Source organism: Eremomyces bilateralis (genome assembly GCF_010015585.1).
Source record: "Eremomyces bilateralis CBS 781.70 unplaced genomic scaffold P152scaffold_3, whole genome shotgun sequence".
NCBI lineage: Eukaryota > Fungi > Ascomycota > Dothideomycetes > Eremomycetales > Eremomycetaceae > Eremomyces > Eremomyces bilateralis.
Window position 1 is genome coordinate 1,815,074 of NW_022985069.1, and position 21,783 is coordinate 1,836,856.

The window sequence follows — 21,783 nt, forward strand, 5'->3', positions numbered from 1 at the left end:
CCGTGATGGAAGAGGTCCGAGATGAGCAATGGTGAAGTCTTCCTTCAGCAAGAAAATAGTCACACGGCGGTAATATAGCCAGGATATATAGGAGGTGCGGAGGATGTCTGTCAGGTACAATATGCGTCCCTAACGCTCGATGCGATGGCCGTATTCTTCTCCCACCTTCCTTGAGTTCCGCTGGCACACATTCTATCACAGTTCCAAGGTTGATCGCTGGGAAAGGGGGGAGTCATTGCAGTATAAAATCTCAATCCTACCAAAAGAGACATCATTTTGCTCGAGGCTTCAAGAACCGATTACCGCACATACACGACCTTGTCGATTGCTATATCGCCAACAAGACCGTGGAACCAGTACCTGCCAGTCAATTGCTTAGAGGTCCTGACCTCCTCTGACCTCTCTCACCTCACTTCTGCTAGTCAGTCGTGCAGATTTTTACTCTTGCGGACATCAGTCGCCAAACAGTGACGGCGGACACCACTGTCGAACTCTAAATGGTTGGGCATCTTGCAGTTTAGTCGATACAGGCACTGATTATCGATTCTGGAAATTCTTCGAATCGATCATTTACTAGGTGAAGCTGATTGAGAAACGTGTGAATTTCATTTGCTGCCGAAAACTGAGACTAACTAAGGTACTGTGAGTGGACATCCTTACCGACTGGTTCCCATTTGATGCTCTAAGAAATCGCGAGACATATGTGTCGTTCTAGTTGATATCCATATCTCTCACCTCCTGATTTTTCCTAGTCTTTGACATTCATATTTCAACGTCTGTTCCATTTTAGAATAAGCTTATCTGTGCTTCCCTGTCACCTGGACTTGAAATGAACATCCTGCTCGTCCGGCCTCCTTCACTACACTCCGACATTACACTGATCAACCATGCTTAACAGCTCTCAGTGATATTTCAAGCTCCCAGTCAATCTTAAATGCACATTCTATTCCCAATGCCACTGTGCGTTGAGATCTGAAGTTACTGATTCATAACTGAAGGCACTGGTTGACAAGGTGTCAGATGATTCTTCCAACTGATTCATAACAGGAACCTATTCGACTCGTTCCCATGGCAAACATGGAGGAAACCCATCATTGTCCTGTGCCTTGTTCCCCACCGAACTCTAACAGAGGAAAGAGACCCATGTTTTCCAAGTCATGCGGAAGTTTTCTAACGAGTGTCATGAGAGCGAGGAGAATGAACGTCAAGGATTAAAGACGCAACTGTGTGACATTTTCCGTCGACTCCATGATACTGAACAAAGCATCTTGCGCCTCGAGCGACGTAATATTGCTTTGGAAGATCACATATACCGCTTGGTCTCTGAATTAAGTCGTCCGAAGGAGGGTATCGAGTTGCCGGACCCTGCTCACCGGAACCACGTTCATAATTCCCACACACTAGAAAACGAGTCCTCCACAGTCAGTGGAAGTACATCTCTCGGAGAAGGCACTCCCTCGTCTTCTAGAGTCTCGTCCTCACCTGTGGAAGGAGAATCAAGTCCAGCTTAAGTGTCACGTTGTCGAGAACAGAGTGTGGATTACCTCTAATCTTGAGCGATGAAGACGATTCCATTTCTTCTTTCAAGTCCGACGAAAACATCAATGACGTCCCGGGGGAGCGACAGTGTGACGGAATCATCCATCGCTACCTAGATTCACCGACTGATGCTAAATCCACCAACCACTCCGTTATTCATCATGCTTCAGGTGCCCTAGTCAACCAGGAACCACTTATTGACATTGACAACGCAACCTTTTGTCTAACATATCATGACCAGCAACTTGACGCTCAAAGGCCACGAGAGACCATGTCAGCGGAAAGTCACAGCGAGGCCTCTATCCGACCGAAACTCCAACTCGAACCTCTGCGTCCAGACCCCACAATGGATCACACGTTTGGCGAACCGCGGACGAAACCCTCTCCAAATACTTCCAATACTTCTCAAGGTTCCTCGCAAGATATCACAGTCCGCTTTGAGCCTAGTCCCGAGGTGCCACGCGGAATCGAGCTACAGCGGGTTACCAACGCCGCGGTGGCCCAGTTATTTCTGCTGAGTTGCTGGACACACTCCCGATCACTGGGTTCATGACAGCACGGATTGTGTGGGCAAGTCAAGCCGATGAAGAGTCGTTCCGCGCCCATATTTCGAAAAACCCGATGACTTTCGACGGCAACCGGACTTTACTGATATTCGATGCAAGGAGTGGCTAGGCAGATTTGTGGTTATGCATCGGAACGTCATCGAAGGCATTCACATCTCACATTATCGAAGAGCGGCACGGATTAGGTTCTGCCGCTTGCAGGTGGCGGTTTCAGTTTACCATCGGATGGTCGCTTCAGATATATCCCATCGCTATGGCATGGAGCTGAAGTTTGGCCATGACATCTGCGCGAAGCACTATTGGATCTAAGCGCTGTTGTCCAGCCAAGCAAAGCAATCGGCGAGGACATTCAGGGAAAGGACATCCAAGGAAAGGACACTGGAGCTTGGCTATCGAAAGGCGAGAAAGGCGTGGCCTATCTAACGCATATTTGACAACTCGACAGTAGAATTACTCTAGAAGCCGGCCAGGCATATGAAGGGCTGATAGACTTCAATCAGTGAGAGGAGTAACTTGAATAGAATCAATTGCAACTTCTTTATGCTATAAAGACGTGATACATGGTTCTCAACACGGTAGGTAATGTAGAAACAAAAGATCCACCCCCCGCATCATAATCCCACGTTTCGTAAGGATTCTCTTCTCTTCTGTTGAAGATCGGGAGGGTGGGCCGACGTGTCGCTTCCGACTCTTCTTGGAGCCCATTCATGGAAATACCCACTATCCTTCCTCCATATTCGACGGTCGAAGGAAATACAGGTGATCCCTTTGATTATGGGAAGTCCAACGCCGTGACTCCAATGCCATGAAGAGAAGCAATAGTGTAGAGATGCCATTTGTCGCATGGACGGTTCTCCCAGCTCAAAACGTCAACTTTCCGCGCTTGAGATTGAACGCTCTCTGGTCCTTCAGCCACTGCCGGTAGCCCGCCACGCTGCCGATCTTTTCACCATAATAATCCGGGACGGGATTCGACACCGATGAAGAGATTGGATCGACTCGGTATTTCTTGATGCGATTGAAGAACTCTCTTTCTTTCTGTGATGTAACTGATTAGTACGATCCTCAAGCCACGGTAGGGGATATTTACCAAAGCAAAATCGGGTAGGTATTTCCTGTACATGATATTGAATAGAGCGTTGCCAAGAAGAGGTCCTAAAAGCCAGCCGACTGCTCCCAACCCCATGGTGGAAAGGCCCATCACGATGAAGGGGTCAAGCCCGACCATTTGTGCGGCAGCCGCCTCCAGGTCTCTTGAAAGTATGAATGAGGTGCCTCCCGTTACACATCCCACGCCAAATACCACCGAGGCGGTCAGACCGTATCTTCGTCGATGTTTTCGCAGCTCAAGGAATCGGTTCCAGGTTAACTTGGTCTCCACAGATTGGGAAGGAGGAGTCGTAGCGGATGCAGAGTATGTCCTGGTACATTGCAGAGATATCGGTCGGAAGGGCTGCTGCGATGCTTGATTGGCAGAATACGGTTGTCGTCGAATGCACGATGATCTGGAAGACAGAACCGGTCGTGCGGTTGATATGGCTTTCGCGAAATGACGGGGTGATGGCCGACAGGCCATTGATACTGGAGTTATGGACAGCATGGTAATGATCCAGCAAGTGATTCCAGCAAGATTGATGTTGTTCTGTTCAGGTATTTCCTCTCAGTTGCATGAATCTGACTGAGTGAAGTTCTAATGATGTCCGATAGACCATGATAGAACACGAGATCACGTGAATATTAAATTCATGCCTGAGGCATCAGTAGGCATCCAGCCCTAGTCAAATGACATCATCTCAGATCAATAATTAATGGTGTACTCCGTAACTATGTGAATGCCCGGTTCCCTGGCCCTGCAGATATACGAGACTCATGGTAAGATTATTAATGCAGTTTGTAGCCTTAGGCTCCTATAGATTATACCTTGGTCTGCGACAATATCTCATCAGCTGTTATGGGTATGGCCCATGGTTGGCATAGGCTGAGAGCCTAAGCCTAATCAAGCCTAGTAGCGTCGAGATGGAACCTCATCAAGATTCCTCTGTCACAGATACCTTTAACTACTAGTAAATTCGATATCAATATCTCAACAACCACTGGATGATATAGTCTGAATACTTAAAATTAGGTTTGCATAGCCATTTCTAGCTTACTATTGGAATCTTAGAGCTTTATCTTTTATAGTTATAGAGATATAGAGATATGGTCTCTAAATCTTGCCAGAAGTAGGTATCTCTATATCTGTAAAGGCTAGGGCTCTAAAATTTCAATAGTAAGCTAGAAATGGCTAGGAAGACCTAATTCTAAGTTTTCAGACTATATTATCCAGTGGTTGTTGTTACGGCACGGTAGCTGGATGCACACAACGTGACAACATACACATAGCCAAAGATATTCTAGATTGAGATAAAGAGTAAAATGGGTGCGCAGCTCGCTTGTGGAATACGTTACAAGATCGAGAATCTAAGTATAATATGCTTCCATTAGTTAAAGCCTCTCGTGCTTAGTATGCATACCAGCCCCCTTGCTATATTGACCCCTAAGGATCAGTCTTCGTCACAAGGAACAGACGTATTTGATACAAATCTATTACTCTCCCACTCCTCACTGGCTACTTTCCTGGTTCTACGACGTGTCCTGACGCAGTCAATCCAAACTACAGAACTTTTGTGGTAGCTGGGAGTCACGACGAAATGCAAGAGCTTAGTGATTTAAAGTCCATAGAGATATTAGTTAGGACGAAATAAAGGCGAACTAGTTTGCTAATACTGGAGAATCAGACTATCGGCTCAGCTTCAACGTTTGCGCCTCGGTGAGGAAGTCCATAATTTGATAGGAAATCATTAAAATCTACACAGCTTGTTCTATAGGCTAATCTAGGAGAGCACAAAGCGGTCCTTTTTCAGTCCAATTTTATGAGACAGGCCGACCACCTCCCCCTGCATGATGCCATGAACATAGCATTCTCCAACAAGCCTGTACATGCCGGTTCTGTCAGTCGGCCGCAAAATATACGGCACCTTCCCACCAAACAAAATGCAAACAATGTCTCCAACTTTCATGGCCGCAGCACCAATTCCGACGTATTCATTCTCCAATGTGAAAGCTCGTCGTCCATGACAGATGCGATGCGCACTGGCTAGACATTGCTGGTAGTCCTGAAAGCTCGGTGGAGCGAGTCTCCGGCGGCCATGAACGAGACGTTCTGCTGCGAAAGACGCTAAACATCTGCGCCAGGGCGTGGCCGTGGTGCTACCCGAGAGGGATGTGTCATTGTCCTGATCCCTTTCTCGACGTTTTGGGACCGGTTGTGATGATTGTGATAGTGTAATGACATCCGAGATCCAAGAAATTGAAGAGAAAGATATGCCCTCGACGACCAAGTAGTCTGCGTGGTCCCCGGCTAGGCCGGTATTGTGGCGGATCCCAGCAGCTGCCGTGTACTGATGGCCGGGGAAAGCCACCAGAAGCTGAACTCCCTCTGTAGGCAGGTCCCATTGTGGCACCCAAGATGGATAGGATGTGTTAATGGCGGACACATGATTCGTGTAGGAGAGAACATCGAGACTTCCAGAAAGCTGGATGGATCTGAGAGCAATCTTGCTAAAGACCGAGTTTACAGTAAGAGAATAGTCTGCGGATATTGAAAATGTATCGTGAAGGGTTTGTACGTGCTTAAACTGGTGCAGAATGCGTTGGTCAACAGCGACGCAAAAGTTTACGAAGCGATGGAATACATCAGTGACGATTATCCATACTGCGCGCTCCTGCTTAGTAAAATATGCCATGCTCATTAACAACGTGAACATATACCAGAACTGGGTGGTCCCGATGCGGCTCTGAACTGCGCCAAAAAGAAGATGCAGTAAGGTGAGCATCTGTACGAGGACTTCGAGATACTTCCTCTGATCGAGAGTTGAATAGTATTTGTGACGAGTGCGGGGCCTTTTTACAGGTCGATGCAGTACAGCATATACTTTGTCTCGAGGGTCCGAAGCCTTGAAATCTCTTGTCGCTTGAAGTAATGCTAATAGCGGTTCATGGGCAGAGATATCCAAGTCAGACGCCATGCTAAGGACGTTTTGCACGCCCTTAGTTTTCGGCGCTAACAAGGTGTAGAGAGGATGTCGCCGTACTTGTGCTGCAAGAGACAAGACATTTTGAAATGGGACGAACTCTTTACCAAATCCCACTCTCGTCTTGGAACTGTCGCTCACTTCTTGAATGACCCAGATCCGGTTGAACCAGGGATTGTCAAAAAATTTGACACTAAGCGGCAATATGTCACCTCGTTCATCTAGTTGCGGGTACTGATTATAATTCCAGATAATCTTGCGCCGCAATTGTCTCGGTCCGGGAGAGTATCCTGGCGAACGTCTTCCAGCAGTTGGTGGGGTGTCGCTGTAGGAGGATTCCACAGCAACTGCTCTTTCATCCGGAATGGCCCACCGTTGGGAGAATTTGCGCCGAGCATATTTTAGCGGACCAAGTGCACGAAGGTATTTTGCCAATGCATGTTGCTCCTGTGTCGATAGTGCGTCATCAACTCGGAGACACACAGAAACGCGTTTGGCTCTGGAGTAGATCCGCTCCATCAAATCCACTTGAACCCGACGTTCTTTGAGATCTGACTGATCTATACAAATAGCGTCCGCCCACACAAAGACGGGTCGAGATGGGCATCTGAGGAGAAGAAGAGCTTGCCTCAGATTGGCAGTGATTCGGAGAGGTTTCTCATTGCATTCGATGGTATGAATAAGATCCGCGGAGCCCCAAACGTAGGAGATGGCTTCGAATGGCGGTGTCGAGTCTTTGGGCATACTTAGAGGGTACGAGGCAGAAAGGTGGTGAATTTGAAGCTTGCAGGTGATAGCATCTTCGTCTTTGCCAGGTTCGAGTAAGAGAAGCCGAAACGCTGCCGGTTGGTTCAGTGGCTCATACTTGAAATGCTGATGCGTATTAGCCGCCATGATGAAAAAACTGACGGAAATCAATGAAAATGGGGTTCTTGTAGCAGCATTGTTGCGGCAGCCTGATCGCGATATAAATGTCATCGCCAAGGGAGGCGCAAGCGATCCCCCCATCTGCCAATAATAAGCGTTTCGTTTAAACTCTGGAGTCCAGACATTGGGTTTCTAGACACGTGCACAGAATTGAACCGACATGCTGTTTGAGTCTGCGATTCTATCGTTGAGCAACGCGACCAATTGTGCGTAGTGAGATCACTCTAATCCCTTAATTCAAGAGAGAGAGATTCATAATCCCTTAATTCAACCAACAGGAGGATATATCCACAGAGAGCGTCCTAAACGTGCAGCCGCAGAGATGGCATCAAATGCGCAGAAACGACTTAGCCCGCACAATAGACAGCAACGTCAGTAGAATTTATGATTTAATTCATAATTAGGACGAGTCATCAAGATCTGCTTCAAACTTCTTACAACAACTTCACTGCTGTAACAACAGCACCTCACTCCCAAGTCCCAACCATTTTAGCACATCACGTGTGACAGTAATATACGCTATCTCGACTGCCAAGACTGGGCTGTGGCTGCGTGGGCTGCTGCAGTCTTGCCAGTTCTGAGATCGTCGATGTGAGAGCAGCCGACTTCCAAGTTCCAACAGACTTCCGCCAGAAATGGCAACTGGGTCGGATTTACGTTGTCCCGTATTGCCCGCATTGCCTCACACCAGCCACGAGATCTGTCTAGGCACCAGCGAGGCTGTCTAAACACCCTCCTCACAAGCATTCCACCTTCAGAATTTGATTGCAACCTTCGATATGCCTCTACACTAGTTAACTTCACCTTCAATTTGGCCAATAGGGAAGAGGTCTAGATCTAACACTGTGAGGAATTTTGAAATTTCGGGTTCGGCTTACGTTTACCGCGTCACCTGGAGATACTGGGTCATCGTCAGTCGTCAGATGCTGGGTAAACTTTGTTCTATTCATTGTGTATCAGAATCATGTATGCTTTAAGAAAGAGACCCCTCATCCTATTGAGTCAATAACCTTCAATAACCCTGCCGTGCAGCCTATCCAAGCTCACTTCGTTGAGCTCCCGGTCATGTAACCATTGTTTGTCGTGGAGAGTCCAGTCAGTCTCGATATCCAAGCCCTTACCCGCGCTGCTGGGGAAGAAGGTAAGGAAAGTGGAAGTCCTGGTATTCGCTTCTGCAAGACTTTCGAAATTCGCGAATTGCCTCCTTATCCTCTACCTCCCCATGTGTGAGTAGCTTCCGTTCTATCGCATTTTCGAACAATCGATGCAGCTCTGCGTGATGACGGTCTTCCAGGCTCATCGGCCTCATGTTAGGAGTGACGGTCAGGACCAACCCCGGCGGACGAAGTTCTTCATCGAGGATGGTGCGCGGTCGGAATGTAGTTAGCAGCCGCACCTCAACTGAGGTCAAGGGACATGCTGCGAACTGGAGCATCGGTTGAACCCACTCCTCAGAAAGGGTGAATCTCAAGGGCACGGCGTTGACTTGTGCGACGATCTTAAGGTGTCGGAGGTTAGGGAGCAGTTCCGACGCTTTCTTCCACAGACCAAGCCAATTCTTCATTTGTTTTTCCTTGAACGTCATGTGAGGGATCTCACGGGGGTCGCCGTACATCAGAATTTCAAGATGGAGCCGTGAAACGTTCGAAAGGGAGCTGGCCGGAGTAACTCGCAAGAAGTTGAGGAAAGGGCGCTGGGAACGGAAAGCGAATTTTGTATGTCGATATAGGAAGACAATGGATTCGGCGAGGGTTTGGCGACTCGCGAAGCAAATGGCATATCCGTTTGCTGTGGACGATAAAGCGGATAGCCGTATTGCTCTCTTGGTGCCTTCGACCAGGTAGCTGCCGAATTTCCCGGCATGTCTGAAGGAGTGGATGCGGCCTTCTTCCTTCCATTCATTCTCGTGTTGAGGGTCTTTCCAGCCGGTTTTGTTCCGATTCGAGATCAATGCAATGACCGAGTCATCGAACGTGTAGCCATAGATGTGGTTTCGAACCTCTGCCGGGAGGTTAAAAAAGGTGACTTTCAGAGTCATTTCCGGCGACATGGGAGAAAGTGCGGAGGCTGAGGGGTGGCTTGTCTTGATATTATCAGCAAAAAGAAGGATGGCAGCTTTCCGACTGACGAACTAGGTGTGGATTTCAGTTGAATTTGCTCCTGCTAATCGCAGTAGTAGGAGATATGCCCAAATGAGAAGAAGAATTCATCAAGAAGCAAATTGAGCGAATATTCAGGTAGAAAATACTCGATTCTAAGGCGAGGATGAACTGAGCAGTGAGTTGGAGCTTGTAGATGGAGAGGAGTGGTTAAAAGGGCCTCACTGTAGGTTGTGAGTGAAGAGTGAAGCCGAGAAGTCTAGGCGAGAGTGGTGAGCGAGGAAAGGAGAAGAGAAAGGCAAGGTGGAAAGAGGAAATCAACAGTTGCATGATAATGATGCTGATAACGATAACCGGGATGATTGATTCTCTGAGGAGTCATCTGCCAGTGAAGACGCTTGTACATGGCTTGTTCGGCTGAAGGAAGGTCACCAGCACCTGGTAGCACACATCACGATATACGAACTGGAATATCATGGACTTGTATAACAGGTTACCCAATTGATGCTTTAGGAATTCCCTTACTATTGTTCTTCTTTCCGCTCGCCGGATTTCGTGCTATCAATAACCATATTTGAGAATGATAGATCCGTCTTCTTCGACTACCAATGATGGAACCAATGAATTTCATTTGGCAGCGTCAGCATAAGAGTTCCTTGCATTTTGTGTGGGATACCTGAGCCAAGTGAGGCCCCCCATTCCCGTCCAATATACCTTCTGTTAAAATCAGAAAATGTTTCCTCGGAGCCGGTTTCGTCTCCTGCCTTGGTGGGAGGGTGATGGGAAAAGAGATCTCCGTGTTAGTCCACATTCGTTGAAAGCCGCAAATGTGTCGTTCCGGTAGCACAATGCTTTCGCAGAAGCTCGAATTCCCCCACAATTTCCGTCGAATTCAATCCCTAATGTTCCGTTTTAGGGCCTTGGAGGTTGCTTTCTTGATCGCTGTTTCGGCTAGGCCAAAACGGGACTTCAGATGGCATTTAGGACATTCATCTGCGCATCTGCTGGTCTGCAGAAGGGAGGGAGGCTAGTAGGTTCAAAATGCATAGCACGTCGGCGTCTTCATCTTGCCCCAATGACTTAGCAGTGGGCACCACGGAGTGGGATGCACAAACGCGACAGAGCCCCTCTCCGCACGTTTCATCCGCTGCCATGCTAGGCCCATATCAGCAAGCTTGGACAAATGCTACATTTTCCAGGCTACTATCGGTTAATCCGCCGTCCGCTGTGGGCGCAAATTACGTCCGAAAGGTATCGAGGGGAGTTACCGTGCAGGACGCGACGACAAGCTTTGGATCTGACCTTCGAGCCGTTCGAGTTCTGCTGAAAGGATTTCAGTACGGCGTCCTTGTGGTATGATGCGGCGGGTACTTTGGTGGAAAACTCACCAGCAGTTTGATGCTTCGTCTCTAAACTCTCAAGCTTCAACCAGGACCAGTGGAGCACCTGGTAAGTGAAGAGCGCGCCGAGGAATACTTTGGCGAACGGGCGAGTAAAGGTCTTGTAGAAGTTCGTCTGGCAGCATAATTCATCAGCCACTATGTCTATTCAGAGGCGAAGAGTGAACCCACATGGGCAGAGGCACCGGCTTTGGTGGTGTCGGGCTTGGTTTGATCAGAATAGCCTCGCGAGAACAATGAAGACCTGAAGGGCCGAATCACCCGGGTAGCGGTTCTTCGCATGATCGGAACTGGCATTGCGAAACCTATCCTTTGAGGGACGAGGTTTTTGAAAGATGAATAGCCCAGGCGAAACCAGGAGAGTCGGGTCAGACGGGGGACTAGACGAGAATTGATAGACCTAATGGAACTGGAAGCATGAGGTTTCTGGAGGTGCGGAGTATTAATTACCTCCATATCCTGGTGAAGCCCCTGTTGACTGATTGGTTGATCATTTGATACTCCAAACATCTGGCCTTATAGCCTTGTGGCCTTAAATGGATTTCCAGAGCATCTCCCCTGTTCAGCTCTATTATCAACTCCCATGTCTCCGTAGCCTTGACTCTTGAGGACACCTTTGGCTTCCCAATGAAAAATAATAATTCCAGAACAACAACCACTCGCCCTTCTCTGTCCTCCTAGAAGTAAAGCCTATTCAGGACAGAAGCAGGAGTAAAACAGGAGTGAATATTGTCATTGCATTGCAGTTCCATCCTCTGTTGTTGTCCCAGCCTTCGCTCCGCAACCGCGACCTCGTCCTCGCAAGATATCGAGCTCCATATTCCTTTGATACTACGCAGCAACAATGGTACGTGTCCACTGGCCCCAAATGTATACGACATTCCTTGTTTATCCTTCGCTAATCTTGTATGAACCAGGCTCAAACTCCTGCTCAGAGAAAGGCAAACGAGAAGTTCGCCAAGTTAGAGAGTGCAAAGCGTGGGAAACCCCAGAATAGCATTAAAAAGGGGGGCGAGAAAGGAAAGTCGCCAATATCGACTAGCTGGATCAGTAAGTTTGAGTCACATTCCTTTAGGTGGATGCCGCTTATGATGATTTGAAGTTGTCCTCGCATTCTTGATCTGTGGAGGCGTGATCTTCGAGGTGTTACGGATGTTTTTCTAAACGGGGCGATGGAAGAGCGGAACAGCGTGCGAAGCAGAGGCAGGCAAAGGCCGAGCAATCACTGTCATATTTGAGTTCACTGCATTCGCACGGAACTCCGTGCATTATTCATATATATGGCGTCTAGGTGGCGGGTCAATCTGACTATAGCACGACATGGGATGGGTTGGTTGAGAGTCAAAAGGCTCATCGGTCTCGGAGCATTGTAAAAGATTTTCTGTCATTCGACTTGGTAACAAAAGCGGTACTCGTCTTATGAAGGCTCTTCGAATGCCACTTGTCGTCTCTTCTTCTTGACCTTGGTTGTCGGTGCCAGTGAATCCTCTTGTGCGGCTTGCTGTCCCATCCCTTCCATTGGGGTCGCAGCTTTTGTCTTTTTCTTCTTCTTCTTCTTCTTCTTGACCTCTTCCGTCCCTTCTGATGCCAGATCCTTAGCAACTTTCGACTTCTTCTTTTTCCTCACTATGGTCCCTTCCGGTGGCCCAACATGATCCTGCACCCTGATTGATGCCCTCTCCATTTCTAAGCGTAGACGTTCGATTTCTCGCAATGCCTTTTCTTCCGCCTCACGCTGCTCAATATAAAGCTGATTGCCCTGGTTGCCCAGCAATGAAAAAGATCCCAGGCCACTAGAGTCAACCTGAAGCAGAGCAGACTTCTTTGACCTGTCAAGGTGGGATGGCACGCTTGAGAGACGCGGAGTATCGACCGAACCGGCATCGGCGTCCTCAAGATTTTCATCGCCCAATATCTGTATGTCCCTCTTGGGTTTGCGTCGGGTGCTTGTGAGTGACTGTCCATTTCGGCTGCTAGGTTCAGCGTCGCTCCTTTCGGTCAGATCCAAGTCCATGATAGGTATCGCGTCGATGTCCACTTGATCGCCATTGTTTGCTTTCAGGATATCGTGGATAGGTGTGGAGGTGCCGGATCCCCTAGCCCCACCTATGTAGAAAGGGTCGTCTCTATATTTCTCCTGCCGCTCAAGTTGCTGTCTCCGTTTTGTGTCCGAATCACCCTCATCACTAGAGTTTTGATAGGACGATACCTCCAGCTTGGGAGGCTCTAGTCTTTCTGCCGCTGTGACTGCGTCCAATCTTCTCCTTTCCTTCTCGAAGTAAAATGAGCGGTACTCGCCCACCGTATCCACATCTTGTTCGAAGTGCTCGATCAATAAGGAACTGAGGTCTTCGTGGATCGGTTTCTCCAACTCCAAGGCTTCCGGAATAGTTACTTTCCGTTGCGCTGCTGGCGCAACCGGATTTAATTCCATCCCAGAATGCAATGACGGAAGTGCTTGAGTAAGAAGTAAAGGTGCCTCAAGGATCGGCTGATCCGTCCCTTCCGCTTGAGCAAGAACAGCTTCAGAAATGAGTTTGATGAGTTCAAGGTACTCGACAGACCTCTCTTGAACCTCTAAGTCGGGGTGGGTCTTCAATCCGTCCAAAAAGTATGAAGCACGGCCAAGCAACAGCGACATCCGTGACCGCCTTGCTTCGGTCCAAGGCGAGACTTGAACTTTCCCAATGGCCCCTAATACTTTAGGAATCGCTTGAACATAGGTAATTAATGTTTCTGCTGGCAGTAGAGTGGACGAGCTGTGTACTAGAGAGGAAAGGACTGCCGAGGGGTCTCTGAGGTACTCAGAATACTCACCGACAAGCCACGCTGCGTCATTGAGGACACCTTGGCCCCCAGTGCTAGATTCAGGAAACAGCTGACCCCGATTCTCGAGGAGTACCAACGATTCAGCTGCTTTAGTAGCTTCCTGTCTCATGCTTCTGACTCTCACGCCCACATTAAGGAGTTGATTCCCGATCTCTTTTGACACATCATCTTCTACGATTGAGGAAGGAGAGGGAGGAGGACAGGCTTTGACAAGGCTCAGAAGCACACGGAGGTACCACTCGAAGTCGTCTGTGATGTTTGCAAACGTATCTCGAGAACACATGTCCAAGATGCGCCGTATGACCAGGTTTCGAAACTCCAGTGGCAGCGGAATTGCTTGTTGAGTAATATTCTCGGCGGCTTGTAATGACGTTTCTGGGTCTTCGCCATCCGAATCAGCCACCGCTAGCATTCCATCATTTCGGACACGATCATTTTTCGGATCATCTTCTGGCGCATTTATTGGCGCTGTGAGCAGTTGCTTGACTAGCCGGTCCACAATCGTCATGATGTTCTCACCATCGACCATGCCTCCCGCCAAATCGAGAGCGCACGCGCGAATGGAGATGTCTTCGTCGTCAATGCATTCGAGGACGACGTCATGATGAGCATTTACCAGGTCGGGATGGGACTTGACGATCTTCTGGAATGCTAGGAGGGCCACATATTTCACTACAGTGGCTTTGTATCAGCTACCAAGGAACAAGGGGAACTGGAGACATCTTCGCACGTACAATTTGGGTCTCGCTCTACGGTGAGCATTCCCCTCAATTTGCTGACGCACAGGCGAGCAACTTCGTCTCCCTCAGCCGTCCCTTGAACACTGTCAAGGATCCCTCCCTGGACAATTCCGTCGATGCATTCATACAGTAATGACATCGCCATTGTGGTTTTGATGATGTTTGTGAGCGCGGGGAGTAATTTCTTGACCAGCCGAGGTTCAAGGGGTGTAAGAGTTGCGAACTTGGCAGACTTAGCAATGACCGACGAACACATTTTGCGGAGCATACCAATTTGATGACCTTGATAGCCATCCAGTTATTCTTGCCCTCTACCAATATCTCGAACAATCGAGGAGCCAAGGGAAGAAAGTCCTGAGGTCGCCTCCAGCCTAGCTCGCAGACCACATTGACGACAGCCGCAGTGACGCTTGGATCTTCTTGCTCGTCTAGCAAGCGTTCTTTGATCTTGGGCCAAGCCGGCCGAAGAGTCTCGGGATAGACCACAGCCAGTCGGTATAATGTCACAACCGTTTTCTTACGAATTGAGACCTGAGAGTGAGACAAGCGTGGTAAAAGATCCGACAGAAGGCTGTTTGCCATGGTGGGATTGATGACATGCGGAACAGCTCCCAAAGGAAGACCTATAATGGCAGGTGTAACAGACATAAGATCCTGCGCCCGTCAGAATCGATTCTCTTTGTCAGTTCTCATGCTCACCTTCTTCAGCAAATTTTCTGCCAACATGAGGACTTCTGTATCGGCCCGAAAACTCTGAACAGCGGCTAGGTAGCCCACCCGCTTTAGTAAATACTTTGGAGAAGACATGACCTCAAGCACATTGAAAGATGCCCATGACATATCATAGCCGAACATTTCCAGATAAGTCAATTTGAGCAAGGCAGTAGCTTTGAGATCTATCAATACGTTAGCGACGGCGTAGGGAAGGTAAGGAGAAGCTCCTTCAAGGCGGATAGCTGACCCATATCTTGGCTCTTGATCTCTCTTCTGCACTCGCGAACACTGTCTTGGATATACTGTCGTTCATTTCCCTTATGGTTCCGCAACCCGCGGATCAGGTCATAGAGAGATTTCTCAAACCTTGAATGAAGTCAAAGATTGCGTAACCACAGAATATACATATTGGAGGACATACATGGTTATCTTGGAGGTGTATTTTCGGACCACTCTTTGCGAGATCAATGTCCGTAGCGAAAGCCCGAAGTGTTATGATACTCAAAAAGCCGAAGACCGTGCCGAGTTGTACTGCATATCTCAACAGTAAATCGGCCTATCTGTTAATGATGAGTCAGATGGATCAGATGTCTCTATGTCCGCCCATATTCTGCGGAAGTCATAGGTCAAGTCTGGTGCGGGTTCATATGGAGGTAAGAGGCGTCCCCGGTTCTGACTTGATCGAGGTCCGACTTTCGGTTAGGACGCTTCAGGATACAAATTCCCTGGGTGTTCAACTCGAAGCTGTGATGATACGTATTTCTTAAATCGCAATGTTCGGGAGCATCACGTTAATCACAATGCGATGAGCGTCTGGTGAATCTGATACTGAAGTGTCGTAATGAAGTTAGGCCCACAAGTTGTCAATGAACCAATCAGCAGCCAAGACCTCCGACGTCGTCTGTCCATCAATTCAAGGGAACCTGCCGACATCTGCCACTCCCAAAGGTCCGTACTATCAAGCTACCAGCTACATAACGGATTGACGGTACATCGCTGCAAACCACCTGTTCACCCCGGATTGAATCTTTCTTTGCGACTTGGTTTCCCGAGCTTCCGAAGACTCCAACCCATCCTCCGTCCGTCGATTACACTCCACCGATTCACGCGTCACCATGTCCACCGAACTTCTCAACCCTTCCTCCTCTGGTCGCCCCGAGACTGCTCTGCGAATTTCACAACAGGCTCCCGACGTCCTCAAACGGACAGCAAAGACCTCGCTACCTTTCCCCTTATCGGTTCTATTCTCCTCCGAAAAACAAGAGACATGGGTGGAGCTCGAGAATCTCCTGGTCGCGTGTCTTCGGACAGGTGACGACAAATCAGCACGGCTATGCCTCGATAGGCTCACCTCTCGGTTCGGCGAGCAGAATGAGCGCATCCTTGCTCTACGAGGACTCTATGAGGAGGCGATAGCACAAGATGGCAAGGCCGTGAATGCGATTCTGACGACCTATTACGATAATTTGCTAGCGGAGGACCCGACGAATATGCCGATTCGGAAACGGCGTATCGCCCTACTGAAGTCCATGTCGAAGACAGGGGACGCGATTGCCGGGCTTGTGGAGCTTCTGGTTACCTCGCCTATCGATGCGGAATCATGGGCGGAATTGGCCGATTTATATTTCTCACAAAACCTATTCCCACAAGCGATCTATTGCCTGGAGGAAGTTCTCCTTATTGTCCCAAATGCTTGGAACGTACGTATTGGCCTCTAACCATTGTAGCCAATCGATATCGGCTAACCGCGAGTTAGATGCATGCTCGGCTCGGAGAGGTCCTTTTCCTATCGGCAGAGAGCAATTCCAATGCAAGGGACGCTGCACTGAAGGATCTGAGCAACTCTTTGAAGAGGTTTTGCCGTAGCATCGAGCTCTGTGATAATTACCTTAGAGCATTTTACGGACTTAAAATGGTAGATTCTTCCTACAATGATTCCTGGATCATCTGACTAACTCGACTGAAGGTCTCCAGCAAACTGATATCGCTCCTAGAAGTGGAGACCAAGACAGTTTCGAAGGATAAGACCGGCGAGCTTAGCGTGCCTGACAAAGCTACCGTCGAATCCCTCAACGAATTGGCAACCTCGAAGCTCGTGGAAATACTTCGGAAAGGTTCGAGCGGAGAGCATGGTTGGGATGGCTACGAGGATGCAGAGCTCGTTGCAATCCAAGCGCTACTGGATCAAACGTCGCAGAAAGTTGAGCGATGAAGTGAGAAAGGAGGAGAAAGTGTTCTAAAACCAAGCTCAGCTTGAGAGGGAGCCGCACAGTCCGGTGGAGGAACTTCAAGGCCGTCGCTGTGGCTGTTGTATGGGTACCGTCACACAGGATCCATTTCGACCGAGGGAGCAGGCGTCCTGCCTGTTAATGGTCTTCAGTCACCGAGGAGAGTCGTCTTGGAGGTCGTTACTACAATCGTCGGGATGAAAATGGTTGGGTAACCGTCCTGTCTGTACTTGAACATGGTCAACAGGAGTGGTCAAAAATCACACAGGACGTTTGGGGTAACTAATGAGTACAGGAGTGAGCCTTGTAATAGTACATGGAGCGATATTCGTGCAATTCAACGGATGACTTCAAATAATCACCCAATTATCTTTTCAAGTCCAGGCCCAATATTAATCATACCTTAAATCATGCCTTGATAACTACGTGTAATTGGATTCTAGTTGCCTTGCTTATTATCGGAAAGAATGAGAATATATATTGCAGAACTGGCAGTGTAATATTAACTCGATTCTGTGTGGCCCCTGCGCAACAGTTTATCATTGGACATCGAATTATCGAGAGACGAAAGTGAATCTCTCCGGGTCATCGTTCATGTTGAATTCCCATCCCACTCCTTCAATAATTCCCCCCAGCATAACCATCGAAGAAACCGTCCTATCTCTTCGGCTTGCGGTCAGATACGAGTAATCGCAATGGCTGTCAGCGAAATTGTCACCGACCCAACCCTGCAGAGCGTTCTTGAAGCTGCAGAACGAGCGCGGAAACAATGCATCGAACTCCTTCAACTGCTTGAGCAATCATCCGAATCCACCGATAGTTCCACACCAGAGTTCGAGTCAGAGCTGTCCACGCAACAGAAAAGCGTCTTTGCTCGGCTGTCGCAACTGCGAGCCATCAATCGCAATGCCATCATCGGGGTTCGCCAAACGAAACAAGCGACAGCGGATGCCCGGCATGAAGTCGATATGTTGCATTTGCAGTTGCAAAATCTGTACTACGAGCAACGGCATCTGAGAGGCGAGATCGCAGCATGTGAAGCCTATGAGTATGGGAACTACAATTGCTCTATCTAGAATTGGTTATTGACGAGAGCGACAGTCACAAATACCAACAACTACCACTCATTCCGGTCGAAGACTTCCTTCAGCAGTGTCCAGAACATCAAACCGACGACGAACATGAGCTTATGATTGCGCGAATTAATCACGAGCATGCAGAGCGACAGGCCCTTGAGGAGACGCGACAAGGACTACTGAAGGAGAAGCAAGGCCTCATTGCGGAGAACAAGAAGCGGAAGGATGACCTGGCAAACATTGACAAGGATTTGGAGAAGTTCATTGAGGTATAGTCCAGGCCAGAAATTATATTGACGTGTATGACGCCCTAGCTGACCACTTCTAGGCCGCCACGCCGATTATCAAGACCTTTGAGAAGGAATACTGAGGGCTACGTGCGTGTCTGAGTATTATGCCTCACGCTTGGCCTCGAATACGACGAATGTATGAGTTGCACATCCAGCCAAGGTTTAGGAGAAATGTACGGATTAGCATTTATCCAGCTGCGATTTTGAATGCTAGACCGTGTGGGAAGTGCGATGATCGAAAACAGCGCTCAAGATGCATCGCTACCAGCTAGAAATTTCGAAGAAATCGTTCGTAAAACTCTTCTGCGAACAACAATCTTTGCCCAGATGGTTCCCATTCGAGGCCCAACCCATCCCAGACCAAGGTATGCCAACTCCAGAACCGAATTAGGACCGTCCCTGCCGATGCCACCGACTCTTTATGAACTGACGACGTGCGCAAACACCTTAGAAGCCAAATCCGCTAGAAGTCGGGATTTCTCCGATTGCGGCAGTTCTTGAAACACGGAATATACACTTTTGCCTCGCGCGTCTCGTACCGCTCCAAGCCGGTTGCCGGCCACTGCACCCGCGATGGCGCCGGGGAAATTGGCGACGATAAACCCCATCGCTCCACCACTCAAGCCGCCCACGACGCTCCAGAATTTGCCGGTCGGCTGCGCTCGCTCGCCTTCGGCCATCCCCTCCTCGCGCAGCATTTCCTCGAACACGCTGCCGAACTGGTCATTGTCAAATTCCTCGCGATTTCGGTTCGAACCGAATCCGAATGCGGACCACGGGAACGAGCCAGGGGTTCGACCCGTATCGTATTGCGGAACCTCCTCCTCGGCCGGTTCCTCGGCGAAGCCATGGTATGCTCGAGCAGCATCGTATTCGCGTCGACGGGTGGGGTCGGAAAGCGTGTAATAAGCGTCGTTGATCTCTTGGAATTTCTTCGTACGGGTCTGCCGCTGGGGAGAATCGGCTGGAACGCGGTCTGGATGGTGTTTTAAGGCGGCTCTGCAGATAAAACATGTTAGACTCGGTACCCCTGGGTCGCAAGCGAATGGCTCCCATGAAAGGGGATGGTTGTCGCATACTTCTTGTAAGCGTCGCGAATTTGTTGCTGGGTGGCTTTGGGGTCGATTTCAAGGGCCACGTAGAAGTCGACTGGGGGGCCTTTCGGTGTCAGTACGTCGCCATGGAATGACAGAGCAGGTAAATACTCACCTGCCATCGCGGTGGAATGAAGGTTTCAAGTGGCAATGTGCAATGTCTGTAGGAAAGCAAGTATAGCGGGAAATAAGAAAAGGCTCCCGAGAGGCTTTGATTGTGTGAACTGTATGAGATTATAATAGAGTATCTGGTGGATAGTGTACTTTACATGTATGGAGGAAGAGTGGTGGTGTACTACGTGGAATCTATCATGATATTCGAGGTTCAAGTTCTGGCCCAAGTTCTGGCCCGAAGGTGTCCAGACTGCAGCGATGGGCAAATCCTGGCAATGACGTCGTTGTGGTAACTTGTTGCCTCAATTGCTGCCTCAGCCTGATCGACAAGACGACAGGCGATTTCGCGAACCAACCTCATGCGTGTCCTTATCACTCTTACCGTCCTCCTCATTTCGCTCGTCTCGTCCAACCACTTAGGTACCTGTACTCAAGACTCTCTGTACATCCCTCAAGTGATACATCCAATACATGCTTCCTTCGAAAATATTAGCTTTCCTTGTGTGTTGACTGGGACAATCGTTCGAGTCACATCTGCACTCGGTCGCCGATTCAATCAAACGAAGTTTGCATTATACATGATCATGAGTCCATGAGTAACTTTCTTTCCGTTATTCTCAAGTCTTCTCGCAGCCTGCATACCTCGAAAGACTAATTCCGCCTGAGGATCGCTTGCAATGCTAGCTGCGTTCATGGCGATGCCGCTGAGGGGTGAAATGGATGGCAAAGTGCCACGACCCTCTGCCGCAACAATGCTGTGGCAGTCGTCGAGTGAACGGTCGTGACGCCGCATGTCTCGGCTAGGACGATGATCGTGGTCACCTGGATGAAGTCTAGCGCGACCTAGCCGTCGGATCCTTCGAAGGCGCCATAGCATGAAGGTCCAATCCAAGTCAATCGGCGGGCTTGCCTGCTTGTCGGACATGATGAAGGATCTCACGAGCGATGCGCCCAAGCATGGCGGCTCAAAATATAATTGACTGGACCAGTCAATCACGAGACTCGCCTCGAAGCAACATATATTCGAGGCTGTGCCTGCAATCGTAAATAGAATGCGAGAGGAAGCGCGTGCTTCGCAAGTTGCATATCCTACGATGCAGAGCTCGTTGGCTGCCTTCGACCAGTGTATATTTGGTCGGTGCTAGCTAGGCGCCTAGTCTATCCGTGCAAATGAAGTTCAGTTGAACGAGGTTCGGCAACAGGACTGCGCTCAAATTGAGTACATATATCTTGCGCGGTATGGCCCAATTTCACATGGGCGGGAGAATATCAATCTTCTGAGTTCTTATTTTCCCTGCAACGCGATTCTTCCACACAACCAGGGATATATCATAGCAGGTCGATCTAATTCCATTTCTTCAGAGCTACGCCAAACCGACCCCACACATAGTGGGAAAGCAGAACGATACAGAATCTCTTGCTTGTGCCGTATCTTACCCGGCTCTATCATTCGAGCCTTGAATTACGCAACGGGATCGTCGTTCTTCCAAGGAACAAATCAAGACCAGACTAATTTCCCGAGCATCTGGTTCGTGGCTTCAGCTCCATTCTCATTTCTCGTCCGCGGCGCTTAAGGAATACCAATCTTGCGCATCGGTCAGTGTTTATCATCCTAGCTACGCGCATTGCGGGAGCCGTAGCCGCGTGTTTTGGTAGGGGAATTGCTTGTACGGGGAATGACAGTCCTAACAAGAGGTTGGGCCAATTAATACATACTAGAAGCTAATATTGCCACAGTCCAGTCCATTACCCTCTCCAACAGCCCGATCATTTCTCGCTAGCTCTACAACCACATTTTCCGACCACCGTTAGGATCTCTTCCTGAGTCTGCAGTCTACGGAGTAGTCTGGCGAGGTTGATGGGACTGTGTTGCATTATCCAGTCCTGTCCGTCCGTATCCTCGTCTTCTGTCTGGAACAGGGCATACAGCACCGAGGACCTTCCTCTGCTTCGTCCTCGCCCCTCGGTAGTTCCGTCACCGCAGTACATACTCGTCTCTCCGTTCTCTCTAAACACAGGAGGTGCAGTAACGAAGTTGAGTGTCCGACCAATTGGAACCCGATCCCGACGCCTCTAACACCTCAAAATAGAAGC

The 21,783-nt window shown here is 49.0% G+C and overlaps 9 protein-coding genes across 9 annotated transcripts; 3 read left to right on the forward strand and 6 right to left on the reverse strand.

Moving 5' to 3' along the window:
- Positions 1–2,626: 2,626 nt before the first annotated feature.
- On the reverse strand, positions 2,627–3,920 carry P152DRAFT_455686 (mitochondrial import protein Pam17). Its single transcript, XM_033678837.1, has 2 exons — positions 3,196–3,920; positions 2,627–3,143 (listed from the first exon to the last, which is right to left on the reverse strand). The coding sequence occupies exons 1-2, from the start codon at positions 3,679–3,681 to the stop codon at positions 2,967–2,969; spliced, it is 663 nt and encodes a 220-aa protein (XP_033537594.1). The 5' UTR covers positions 3,682–3,920; the 3' UTR covers positions 2,627–2,966.
- Positions 3,921–4,859: 939 nt separating this feature from the next.
- P152DRAFT_455687 (uncharacterized protein) lies at positions 4,860–7,471 on the reverse strand. The gene has a single exon (XM_033678838.1). It carries the CDS (start codon positions 7,070–7,072, stop codon positions 4,979–4,981), a length of 2,094 nt encoding a protein of 697 aa, XP_033537595.1. The 5' UTR covers positions 7,073–7,471; the 3' UTR covers positions 4,860–4,978.
- A 289-nt stretch (positions 7,472–7,760) lies between these two features.
- P152DRAFT_455688 (uncharacterized protein) lies at positions 7,761–9,172 on the reverse strand. Its single transcript, XM_033678839.1, has one exon. It carries the CDS (start codon positions 9,141–9,143, stop codon positions 8,223–8,225), a length of 921 nt encoding a protein of 306 aa, XP_033537596.1. The 5' UTR covers positions 9,144–9,172; the 3' UTR covers positions 7,761–8,222.
- Positions 9,173–10,468: 1,296 nt separating this feature from the next.
- On the reverse strand, positions 10,469–10,901 carry P152DRAFT_471328 (uncharacterized protein; the record flags this gene model as incomplete). The annotated part of the gene is made up of 3 exons (XM_033681052.1): positions 10,469–10,527; positions 10,593–10,719; positions 10,776–10,901. The coding sequence occupies 3 exons, from the start codon at positions 10,899–10,901 to the stop codon at positions 10,469–10,471; spliced, it is 312 nt and encodes a 103-aa protein (XP_033537597.1).
- A 298-nt stretch (positions 10,902–11,199) lies between these two features.
- On the forward strand, positions 11,200–12,192 carry P152DRAFT_411305 (uncharacterized protein). The gene is made up of 3 exons (XM_033676966.1): positions 11,200–11,451; positions 11,522–11,654; positions 11,707–12,192. The coding sequence occupies exons 1-3, from the start codon at positions 11,449–11,451 to the stop codon at positions 11,766–11,768; spliced, it is 198 nt and encodes a 65-aa protein (XP_033537598.1). The 5' UTR covers positions 11,200–11,448; the 3' UTR covers positions 11,769–12,192.
- On the reverse strand, positions 11,754–15,709 carry P152DRAFT_203479 (Adaptor protein complex AP-3 delta subunit). Its single transcript, XM_033674360.1, has 6 exons — positions 15,309–15,709; positions 15,135–15,253; positions 14,873–15,069; positions 14,444–14,827; positions 14,168–14,396; positions 11,754–14,105 (listed from the first exon to the last, which is right to left on the reverse strand). Coding segments are annotated over exons 1-6 (3,015 nt in total). The 5' UTR covers positions 15,311–15,709; the 3' UTR covers positions 11,754–12,021.
- A 111-nt stretch (positions 15,710–15,820) lies between these two features.
- P152DRAFT_411307 (uncharacterized protein) lies at positions 15,821–17,517 on the forward strand. Its single transcript, XM_033676967.1, has 3 exons — positions 15,821–16,587; positions 16,644–16,802; positions 16,854–17,517. The coding sequence occupies exons 1-3, from the start codon at positions 16,003–16,005 to the stop codon at positions 17,097–17,099; spliced, it is 990 nt and encodes a 329-aa protein (XP_033537600.1). The 5' UTR covers positions 15,821–16,002; the 3' UTR covers positions 17,100–17,517.
- A 187-nt stretch (positions 17,518–17,704) lies between these two features.
- On the forward strand, positions 17,705–18,846 carry P152DRAFT_455691 (uncharacterized protein). The gene is made up of 3 exons (XM_033678840.1): positions 17,705–18,163; positions 18,217–18,460; positions 18,520–18,846. Exons 1-3 carry the CDS (start codon positions 18,084–18,086, stop codon positions 18,559–18,561), a joined length of 366 nt encoding a protein of 121 aa, XP_033537601.1. The 5' UTR covers positions 17,705–18,083; the 3' UTR covers positions 18,562–18,846.
- P152DRAFT_455694 (DnaJ chaperone) lies at positions 18,836–20,129 on the reverse strand. The gene is made up of 3 exons (XM_033678841.1): positions 19,691–20,129; positions 19,561–19,639; positions 18,836–19,480 (listed from the first exon to the last, which is right to left on the reverse strand). Exons 1-3 carry the CDS (start codon positions 19,695–19,697, stop codon positions 18,901–18,903), a joined length of 666 nt encoding a protein of 221 aa, XP_033537602.1. The 5' UTR covers positions 19,698–20,129; the 3' UTR covers positions 18,836–18,900.
- Positions 20,130–21,783: the final 1,654 nt, after the last annotated feature.

Coding starts and splice junctions, on each gene's coding strand:
- P152DRAFT_455686 (XM_033678837.1), bottom strand. CDS start 3,681: ATGGCCTGTCGGCCATCACCCCGTCATTTCGCGAAAGCCATATCAACC. Junction 3,144..3,195: donor ACCTACCCGATTTTGCTTTG/GTAAATATCCCC, acceptor GTTACATCACAG/AAAGAAAGAGAGTTCTTCAA.
- P152DRAFT_455687 (XM_033678838.1), bottom strand. CDS start 7,072: ATGGCGGCTAATACGCATCAGCATTTCAAGTATGAGCCACTGAACCAA.
- P152DRAFT_455688 (XM_033678839.1), bottom strand. CDS start 9,143: ATGACTCTGAAAGTCACCTTTTTTAACCTCCCGGCAGAGGTTCGAAAC.
- P152DRAFT_411305 (XM_033676966.1), top strand. Junction 11,655..11,706: donor AATATCGACTAGCTGGATCA/GTAAGTTTGAGT, acceptor GATGATTTGAAG/TTGTCCTCGCATTCTTGATC.
- P152DRAFT_203479 (XM_033674360.1), bottom strand. Junction 15,070..15,134: donor GATCAAGAGCCAAGATATGG/GTCAGCTATCCG, acceptor ACGTATTGATAG/ATCTCAAAGCTACTGCCTTG. Junction 14,828..14,872: donor CAGAAAATTTGCTGAAGAAG/GTGAGCATGAGA, acceptor TGACGGGCGCAG/GATCTTATGTCTGTTACACC.
- P152DRAFT_411307 (XM_033676967.1), top strand. CDS start 16,003: ATGTCCACCGAACTTCTCAACCCTTCCTCCTCTGGTCGCCCCGAGACT. Junction 16,588..16,643: donor TTGTCCCAAATGCTTGGAAC/GTACGTATTGGC, acceptor ACCGCGAGTTAG/ATGCATGCTCGGCTCGGAGA. Junction 16,803..16,853: donor CATTTTACGGACTTAAAATG/GTAGATTCTTCC, acceptor ACTCGACTGAAG/GTCTCCAGCAAACTGATATC.
- P152DRAFT_455691 (XM_033678840.1), top strand. CDS start 18,084: ATGTTGCATTTGCAGTTGCAAAATCTGTACTACGAGCAACGGCATCTG. Junction 18,164..18,216: donor GCAGCATGTGAAGCCTATGA/GTATGGGAACTA, acceptor CGAGAGCGACAG/TCACAAATACCAACAACTAC. Junction 18,461..18,519: donor ATTTGGAGAAGTTCATTGAG/GTATAGTCCAGG, acceptor GACCACTTCTAG/GCCGCCACGCCGATTATCAA.
- P152DRAFT_455694 (XM_033678841.1), bottom strand. Junction 19,481..19,560: donor ATTCGCGACGCTTACAAGAA/GTATGCGACAAC, acceptor TTTTATCTGCAG/AGCCGCCTTAAAACACCATC.